General features: G+C 38.9%; 1 protein-coding gene across 8 annotated transcripts in view; it reads right to left on the bottom strand.

The window, feature by feature from the left end:
- Positions 1-5,309: 5,309 nt before the first annotated feature.
- TC2N (tandem C2 domains, nuclear) overlaps positions 5,310-10,001 on the bottom strand; it is a 28,870-nt gene continuing 24,178 nt past the window's right edge. For all 8 annotated transcript variants that reach the window (XM_065751168.1, XM_065751193.1, XM_065751150.1 and 5 more), the window contains 2 exons: positions 9,529-9,728; positions 5,310-7,466 (listed from right to left, as the gene is read on the bottom strand). In XM_065751168.1, coding sequence (XP_065607240.1) covers positions 7,356-7,466; positions 9,529-9,728 — 311 coding nt within the window. In that variant the 3' untranslated portion in view covers positions 5,310-7,355. The remainder of the gene's footprint in view (positions 7,467-9,528; positions 9,729-10,001) is intronic.

Genomic DNA, 10,001 nt, shown 5'->3' with positions numbered 1-10,001 from the left:
CTTCCTACTTGCATCTTTCTGAGAAGTACAAAAGCAGCTAACAGGAATGTCAAAGAACACTGACAGGGAATATTCTTTATCTCTACCTTGCCCTTCACTGTCACATGGAGAAATCCTATCTAGCAAGACAGATGCTAATTGATGTGGCTTGTTAGCTCATCAGAAAGCCACATTTTCATCAGGAAGGATTAGAATGGAGAAAGCACCTCATGGATCCCCAGGAGTATGAAAGACTATGCAGAATAACTCTGCATCAGTTCGTTTCCCATTTTCCCACTAGCTGCTAAAATAATATTTCCAGCCATAAACACTTGTTTCTGAGACTCTGGTGCAGTCTACTGACGTTTTCTAAGGGATGAACAGCAACAGTCATGATCTTCTTACTTTGGAGTGGAAGACTGTAGTTTCTGTAGCTTGTGTGTCTGGACAGAGGTGAGCTGGCACAGTTCTACTAACACAAAGCCCAGTTTGCATCGCAGCAGCTTAGCACCTGCACCAGGACCTTGGACTCGTGGCTTGCTCTGACAAAATTCCAGCTGCAGTTGGCATGACTGTTACTCACATTGCTTTCAGGGACCAAGCTAATGCTTTGATCTCTTTATATGGATGGACATTTGCAAACAGATTTGACAAATGTTTCTAAAGCACAGGAGAAAGTTGTCATTCTGATGATCTTCCAGTGGCTGATGAAAGGAAGTAAAGCAGCTGGATGTGTTTGACTACGCTTTGTCTCTTAGGCAACTAGAAGAGGTGCAGGCAGGGAAAGGGGATGAAGTGCTGATGAAATAAAGTAGCTGAGAACAAATGAATGCCATAAATACCCCTCAGCTGGACAAGAATAGCAGTACCTGCTGTCTTTTGGAAAAAGGGTATTTATATATGTATTTTTTTTCACTCTCAAGACATGAACGATGTTGCTAGTCAGAGGCTATGGAATCCACACTTATATCATATTTGGTCCTCTGTGAATTTTGGCATTACAAGCAGACTTAACACCAGAAATCCCATTGTGGTATACCTTTGAATCCATCACACTTAAAGCTATAATTTATACACACAGTACAATTTGTCCACAATGAAGAATGGTAGTCAGCAGGGTTGCATTTGGTCTGCAAAACGTTTAGCATGGAGAGACAGCCAAGTTTCACAAATATAAGTTTCACATAAAAAAAGAACCAGAGCCTCAGAGAACTTTTTCTGTTCCCAGATCTGCTTTGACTTAGCGCAGGAGCTTCAGTGAAGTGCCCTACTGTCACCAAGGCTCTAATTCTTAGCTTCTGAAATTCCTCACTTCTCTTTCATGGCCATTCTGACCCTCTCCTTTCCACACAGGTATATCAGCTTGGTCTTGAAAGCCACTCATGTTAGTCACAAACTCAGATGTGATCATTGGCTTCATCCATAATTCCAGGACTTACTTGTCCTGCTCTTAAACAAACAAACAGAAAAGCAAACAACAGCAACAACAAAAAACACTAAACTTAATATTCAAGTAATTTAAGTTTCAAGTGGAACTGACACCATCTAATCACCCAGTTTGTACAGTAAATCGAGATCCACAAGGCCAAATTCTCAATAATATGTGCTCCAAAAGCAAGCCACAAAGTCCAAGTACCTGGTTGAAAATCCCATCTCCTCCTGCCAAGGCTTATCACCGTGGGAGTCATTGCTCTGCTGGTAGAACATAAGGGTTTCCAGCCTCAGTGCTGTGCTAAACGTAGAAAGGTTAAGGGTGTTAAAAAAAAAAGGCATTATCCTTGACTAAGTTCTTTAATGAAAAACAAAACAAAACAAAAACAAGAAGAATAACAAACCAATATTGAGGTAGAGAAGGGAGCTTCACCTCTCAGTTTCCCAGCTGACAGAAGAGCTGTCATGACCTCATCTTTTATTAGAAATCAGAGAATCTATCTGGGAGACTTTGTTACTACCTGAAGTGCAGGAGAAAGATTTAATACGTTCTACCTCTATTTGATGCTGAAATCAATGAGCCATGAGGAACTATCCATAGGCAATCAGGCATAATTAGGCTGAGAGCTCAAAGGTCAATGAGCTCATCAGAATGAAACATTATTTAATTACATAGAGGATTAATTCAGTCTCATACCAGGGAAGTACTGACAGAACATAAATCAAATAGCTACATGCGTAATCAACTATGTAAGTCACGTCAAATGAAAGCTTTGTCAATAGTTACAGGCACGTTACACTGTTTTTCAAAACAAAACTGCTTTTATTCCACCTCCTTCACTACCTCCCTTTAACAATCACTTAGCCAACCTGTCCTTGCTTCACTAAAAGCAACAGATAAGCACAAAAAATATTTGAAAGACTAATGGGTGCTAATACATGGGAGACCCAGCCCTGTTCAGGGTGTAACATGCCATTTTCTTCTTTTGTTTTGTATCACAGATTAGGAGTATTTTCTTCTCTATGACAAGTGACAAAGGTTGGCTAGATTTAGAACTAGTGTTCCTGTAACTCTTATTTTTTCAAAGGCTGCTAAGCTGTCTCACTGCTTTACTTCATAGAAACGTACCAGCTAAAGGAATTCCTGCTGCTACAGGAAATTTCCCCATCTAGCTGCTCTGTACCTCCTGCAAGTTCCTCAAGGGAAAGGTAGAAAGTACAGTGTGACTGCCCCTCCTGTTGGCATTTGGCATTCCAGTCCCCAGGCTAACGTGTTTCCCAGGTCATATGCACAAGAGGCACAGGCCTCTCTCCACCTGGAGCTACAGATCTCATCACACTTCCTCTTGTGTAAGAGCACAGATAAAGGAAGTTGACCAACCTGATTGTCATCTAAGGTCAGAAGCGCAAACAGCTTACTCCTCCTCTTTCTGTCATTCAAAATAATTTCTTAAGGTAAATTTTAGAGGAAGAAAAATTCTAGCACAGACAGAAGAGGTTACAGCTGATTTATCCCATTGCTGTATTCAGTGGCAGTAGATAACACAGAACTCGGGGAACTTCAAAAGAACCATCCCATCCAAGTTGCAAGCAAACGTAGCTCAGGAATGCTGAGCATCAGGCATGGTCCAAGTCCTAGGATTGAAAGCCTTATGCTTTTAGTTCTTTAAACTTCAAAAGAAGGGCAGCAGTACTGCTGGTCCCGCTACCAACTAAAGAAGCAAAATATTATTAGATAATCAGAATGTTAGCTGCAGAAGCAGATATCCTTTAAAGGCTTATTTATGCAAGAAGAGCATTCCACAGGCAAGTGAAAGGAAGAAAGTGGCACAGTTAGACAAATAGCAAAATAATCAGTATAGAGGAATTGTTTGAAAGCCACTGAAATCTATGGAAATAATTGCATTACTTGTAAGAGATGCAGATCCATTTTCAGTGACAGTAAATTTCTAGAGAAACGTCATCATGGACAGATTTTTAGCTATTTTTAAAATGTTAAAGAAAATTAAGCTGTCTGTGACCATTTTGAAGATAAATCATAGCATCACAATGCTGAAATAACCAAATCAGCCTTGAAGACCAGTTGCTTCTGCTGAATACAATGGGAGTTCTGCCATAGACTGTGAGACCATGGACTCACCCTCGGTGTAAGCTGGAGAGAATTATATAAATCTGCTGGAGCAGTGTTTGTGGAACATGGTGCTGATTTTAGTGATGGCTTTTTCCATACACCAAGCATGAGATCATGTACAGGTCTCTGTTTACATGGTGATGTAATTTTACAGCAGAAGCTGGAAAAACAAGGAGGGTATATCGTGTCCAGTGTGATTTATGCCAAGCTTTCCACAACTATGCAGCCTCCCTCCCATGTCATACATATTTTGGCAGGATGAAAGTAAGAAATGGAACAGCCCTGCCCCCAGTTTCTAGACAACCTTACGCTTTGGCTGCAAAAGTAATTCATAACTCAAAAGCAACCTCCATTGGGCAGACAGTCCTTAAGTCAAACAGCACATGTGCTTAACTGAACAACAAAATTACCTTTTGTTTTATACAGATGTCCTCCCAACAAAAGGACAACTCAGGACTGTCTAATGGATTTAATGGATTTAGCAGCATGGGACTATCTGCGTTATGATCACAAAAGATAGACTCAAATACAGTTAATTTCCAACTAGAGTTTTATGGCAATGTGGTTTACAAACTGTTACACCCACTCATCTTTTGTGGTAGAATCTCACATTTTTTTTCCTTAAAAGGAACGCCATGTCATGCCACTGAGATGTAAAGACTTGAAAAATAAATGTGTTGGTCTTGTTTGCATACAGAATGCTCTTAATCATAAACAAATTAAAAAACAGAATTGTTTAATTTAATAGTGCAATTATACACACACATTCTGAATAATATGATTATGTTTAGTCTAGGAATGGTTTCTAAGTCGACACAGACCTCTCTATGAATAACATATAACACAAGATCCTAAGTGTTGTTCCAATTAACCTACACTCACTTTGTGCAGATTTAAATAAAACCACTGCAGCTTCTGAACCTCTACTATTTTTAAGAAGCTGAGCGAATCACTAACTAGAAGCACCAGCAAATCTAACTGTAACCCATGAGTACTTTATATATACAAACTAAGTGACAGCTTTCATAACTGTATTTTTCAATGTCAGTAGCCTGGATATAACCTATCATCAAAAGAGTAGCTGAACATGCATTCTAGGGACATCACAGAGCTGTTGCTCCCAGAAGAGTGCTCCGAGATCTTTTTTTCCTAATTTTGCATGCATCCTTGATTACCTTTGCTAATTTCTGTTCTCAAATAATGCATCATTTTCCTATTCTGGAAGACTAAGATAATCTCAAATAACCAGGAAGACTTTGTTCTAAATCTTAACTTTCTCCTAAGTCTCAGTGTTGGAAGCATATCTGTAGAGAAGAAAGAGATGAAAAAAATGCAACTTTTTTCTGAAGAAGAAGATGGAATTCATTTCACACTAGTTGAGTAACTTCAGATCTGATGAGCAGTGGAACAAACATTTTTCTTTTGCCACCTATTAAGAATTCATGAAATTACGACATGAATATACAGCAATACAGAAAACCCCAACAGCTGGGAACAGGCACAGGATGAAGGAGGCCTCAGAGTGCATTGTTCACAGGACCTGTGCACACCTTACAGAAAAAGCCATATATATCCATGAGGTGTTGGCTATCAACACTCACACACACAACACTGCATCAAAAATTGTGCCATTCTCAGCATTTTCTGAGAGAAAAAAGGTGGGTCTTGAACTTCAATTTGTTATGTTGGTAAACACTGGTACGTATAATTGAAGAAAATGATTATTTTGTGTTTATAACTTCTATAATAAACACACAGATTAAATATTAACATAGGAAAAGTGAGACATTACTAGTTAGGACTCCAAAAGGCTCAGCATCCTAAAACAGCCAACAAAGTCCATTTTACACAGTATCCACTGAGTTGGCAATCACTGCAGAGCCACTTTCGTGGTAACGGAAGCCTCCAAAACACTGGAATATTCCCTGATATCTCTTTCAAACAGAACATCGTTCTGCATAAGGAAACAGTTAGTTCTCACTTTTTGTTTACTGCAGTACAGCCACAATGAATAGAAAGATCCCTGTATTCAAGTAGTGACACTCCAAGAACATCAGCTTAGTCCAATTCCTTTCTTCATTTTTCCCAACAGGCCAGGCTCATCCCAAGTACTGTAACTGCATGGACACTGACATCTCAAGTTCAGAACGTCTGGGCCAACTGGAGCTTTGTAAGGAGCATCCATCAAAGCGAAAACCAATGTCTGTTTTCCAAATAACATGCAAAAACCATATCAGTTTGTACATAAAACTGGGTCCAAAAGCAGCCCATGTAAGACCCACGGAAAACCCTTTTGTTTGCCCATTTTAAAAATCATTTAAAAAAAAAAAAAACCCTAGATGGCTAAAGTTTTAACAGTTTTAATTAACAACTAATTAAAAAAATATTGAAGAGATTGCATTTCTTTTCTTGGCCCTTATTTGAAGCCAGAAAGGCTGAAATAAAGAAGCTTTGAGCTCTCTGCTTAAAAACAACATGCCTTCCTGTTTCAGTGCTTTCTCTGCCCCCCGCTGCTCCTTTGCCTTCAAGCAGTGGTTGCTCTCACCACCACTCCAGTTCTTGTGTCAGATGTTTGAATGTGTTCCAAGTTATAAAAAAGATACTGTTATTCAGTGTCTATACAAACACATACTTGAGCAGCTCAGACAGCCAACATCAGATGTGTAAGTGACGGATTTAATGGAATATATTTTTGTTCAATCCAGTAGTTAATGTAGTGCAAAGACACATGTGCTTTCAGATGCACTTATTATCTATTACATAATCAGCATTTTCCCCCCTTAAGAAATAACTATGAATAGACTCTTGAAAATATGGAGACTAGTAGAAAAACGATCTTAGGATTTTGTAGGAAAAATATCATGTGCATTAAAAATATGGTAATCTCTTCTTGCTTGAAACAAAAAATACATACTTCATCAGTTAATATTTGCTTACTCCTTAAGAGCATTAGTCTGGCTTTTAGTAAAGTAAGCAAATGGCAAAACACTGTTGATTAGATAGGATGTCATTTACGTGTAAGACTTATACATAACAATCTAATTTATTAAAAAAGCCCAAAACCCTGGCTCTGATCCTGGGCAGAGCTGATATCCCTATACAGTACTGCCCTTATTCCTTCCAGCATTTATAGAACAGTGAGGCTGGAGGGCCCCACTTGAGAAGATTACAGGTAGACAGAGAAACTTTTACCTTTTAGTTTCTCTGTTTAAAATAGAGAGAAGGATGGGTGAAAACCCAAGATGCTGGCATGTCAGTGCACTGAACAACTCTTCACTAGAGGCAGAGATTAGAAAAGCCTTTGGGTGCTGCATTCTAGCACAGTTCCCCTTAGGCCTCCTGCTACAGCCACAGCTCTCCCACCTGCTGAGGCACACGCTACTCTGGTCAAATGTTGTCAATACAGGTGTGGCCCCAGAGGTCAAAGGTACCTAGGATCAAGCCACTGACCAGACTGATTCCTGTGGGCTGGGAAGACATGACTGCAGATGTGAAGAGGAAGTCTGTGACTAGTGAAGATGACGTTGATTCATGCTCGTTCTCTCTGAGATTGGATTTCTATACTTTCACAGAGCCTGAAAGGGGAAAAAGATGTGGAATTTTTAAAAGCAAATGAGTGCTCTTCCCATTTCTTAAGTCTTCTTCATAATAGTATAGGCAGTATTTCTCCTCAGGAATTTTTTCCAGTTATGGTGGCATGACACAGTGGAGTCCTTTTGAACAGCTTGTGAAGACAATATTTTTATTTATACCATTTCTAAACAGCATAAGAATATCTTTGTGGCAAAAATGTCCTGAGTTTCATCTTCAGTCTTCAAGATGGACCAAGGCTGTACCACTTAACAACAACTTTTTCAGGGTTAGCAATAGTGTCTTTCCACTGCTCTACTGCTTCACTGTTATTGCTGTCAGAACTTATCCAGACCTGCAAGAAGAAAGAAACAAAACAAAGTTTACCTGGATGTAACACAGAAGTCCAGCCTATGTTAGTTCCAAACAAATTCCATGAAAGTGCAGAATGAAATGCAACACATAGACTGCGACCGAAGTATTAGCAACAAATACAGTTCTGTTAAGACTAACATAACTTGGCTTCCAACTGGGAATGCAGGGAGTCTGGGTTTATATTTAGTCTCTAAACAAATAGGAGTTTAGAGAGCTCACTACACACTAATGTTTTGCTAGTTAACAAAATGTTTTCAGTCAAGCATTCTTTGCTTCATTCAAATTCATGTTCTGGGGTCAAGGGTCCATGAGGGCAGCAATGACTCTCCGGACCATGCAGTCAAACTCCAGTTGGCTGCAAGCCACCTGGCACCCAGATTTAGCTGTCCAGCCTTTTCATGAGCATTTAAAATCACACACTCCAACAGACAGGGCCAAACCTGCATTCCACAGAGGTTACTAACATGCCTGTAGCACACACAGTCACGCAGTAAAAGTCCATCTCTTCATATTAAACTAATGGATAGAAGCCATTAAAAAAGGAAATGGGGTACAAGAAGGAAGTTTCCCCCTAAAAATTATCACTGGCTTTGACTGCCAAAAGAATTCTGATTATGTAAGTAGGTATCATCATGTATGGGACTACATTTCCTCCACACTTCCAAGAATGAGTCCTTTTAATACTTCTCAGAAACCTTCACCATGAAGTACATTTAGCCCACACTGTTGAGACACGATTCCCCAAGTGAGAACACTGTCTTCCAGAATACCACAGTCACAGATGTTTCATCCACAGAGATTCAGTATACATCTTGCTCTTGATTAAATACATGCTCATAAATGCAACCTAATCAAAGTGTTGTCTGCTATAGAAAAGCATCCGATTAATCGACATTTTCTGAAGAATGAAGGTAATAGATCTAGCCATATTCATCTTTTTTCCAGCTACCCAGCCAATTGCTCAAAGTACGTTTTTCCCTGAGCCATATTTTATGTCTTCATGTGTTATGTGGCAATGTCTGGCTGCATGAGCTGAAACAACCTTTTCCAAACAAATGAGGAGCAGAAGAAGTTCATTTGCTCCCCGTAAAAATAAGATCCATGATTAAATGCAACTCATCAGATTGAGATGACCTCACATACTGCTAACCGACTGCAAAATCATACCCAATTAGTTTTGCCCCAAGGTATTACATCTAAAAAGAACAATTTGTTTTTTCTTTTCCCATTCCAAATCTAATTCTACAAATAGGAAACACACAAAGATAGAATACATAGGACATGATACTCGATAACATGGAGGAAGATCTCATAACAATTGCTGGCACATCATTTCTATAGCAGATCAGCATCTCCTAAAGGGCCCAGCTTAAACAGAATACATTGCCAGAATGGGAAACTACCATTTTGTGTACCCAAGAGCAGAGTAGACCTTCCTTCAGTTAGCAAATGACTTTACAGCTGGAGTCTCAAAATCACTCCACGTTATTAATTTATGTATTTATTAAAATTCTATTAAAATCATTTTCTGACTGTTCACATTATATTTTGATCATAAACATTCAGAATACTGTGCTGAGTACAGCTCTGTCTTGCTCAGAAGGGAAATCTGCTGTTGTATTTCTTCTCCTCACACCTGTTTGTGAGTGTACTAGTACCCACCCTCTTTCTGTAGAGGACACCGTGGGTCATGGAGCTGCTGTGAATGCTATGTTTAGGAAACCTAGAGGCATGGGCAACATCATACATCTGTTCGTAATGATGAATCCTTCATGTAATAACTTTCCAGACAAAAATGATTTAAGGACTTCGTTCGTAAAGAAAAATCAAATGTTGAATTCCACTCTGATGCTCTTGATTTTCAAGAGCCCATTACCATTTTTTCTTGAGCTATATCCAGAAGTTTACTAGAATTCACTATTTCCCTATACATCACCGTATTTAAAGTATTTTATAACTCATACAAAAACAACAAAAGAATACCTGTAATTGGATTTAAGTAAAGAACATCAATAATATTATGGTAGTTAGCAGAAACCAACCTGTCCTATAAAGTGTTTTCTTCTCATTGAGCTTCTGCTGTAGAGTTTGATGAGAAAACTGATTCCTTGTTCAGCTTGGCTAACTGGAAAAATCATCATTTCTTTCCACTTCACCTGGCCATTAATGGGCTTCACAAGACGAGTCTTCTTCTTATGTACCAGCCCTTCTGTACTAAACATTCCAACCTTCACAAAGAAACCTTGCAGAAAGTTAAAAAAAAAAAAAAAAAGAGTAAAGAAAAAAGGCATAACACACAAAGGGTTACTCACAAATATACCCAAAGAGGAACTGACATGATCCATATGTATGGTTCAACAATAATTTCTCATAAGCGTGGCCAAAAGGACTGTATGATAGCTTTTCTGAGTAGTCACACAAACTGAGAATGTTCACTAATGTTGAACTGATTAACACATATCCAACAGCAAGTGCAAGCTATTCCTATGTCAGGATTAATACTGGGATAAAAATC

The sequence above is a fragment of the Cyrtonyx montezumae genome, unplaced genomic scaffold (assembly GCF_038088225.1).
Source record: "Cyrtonyx montezumae isolate F1298 unplaced genomic scaffold, pur_monq_1.0 scaffold_10, whole genome shotgun sequence".
NCBI classification, from domain to species: Eukaryota; Metazoa; Chordata; class Aves; order Galliformes; family Odontophoridae; genus Cyrtonyx; species Cyrtonyx montezumae.
The sequence above is the reverse complement of the archived record's forward strand: the minus strand, read 5'-3'. Positions and strand labels throughout refer to the sequence as shown.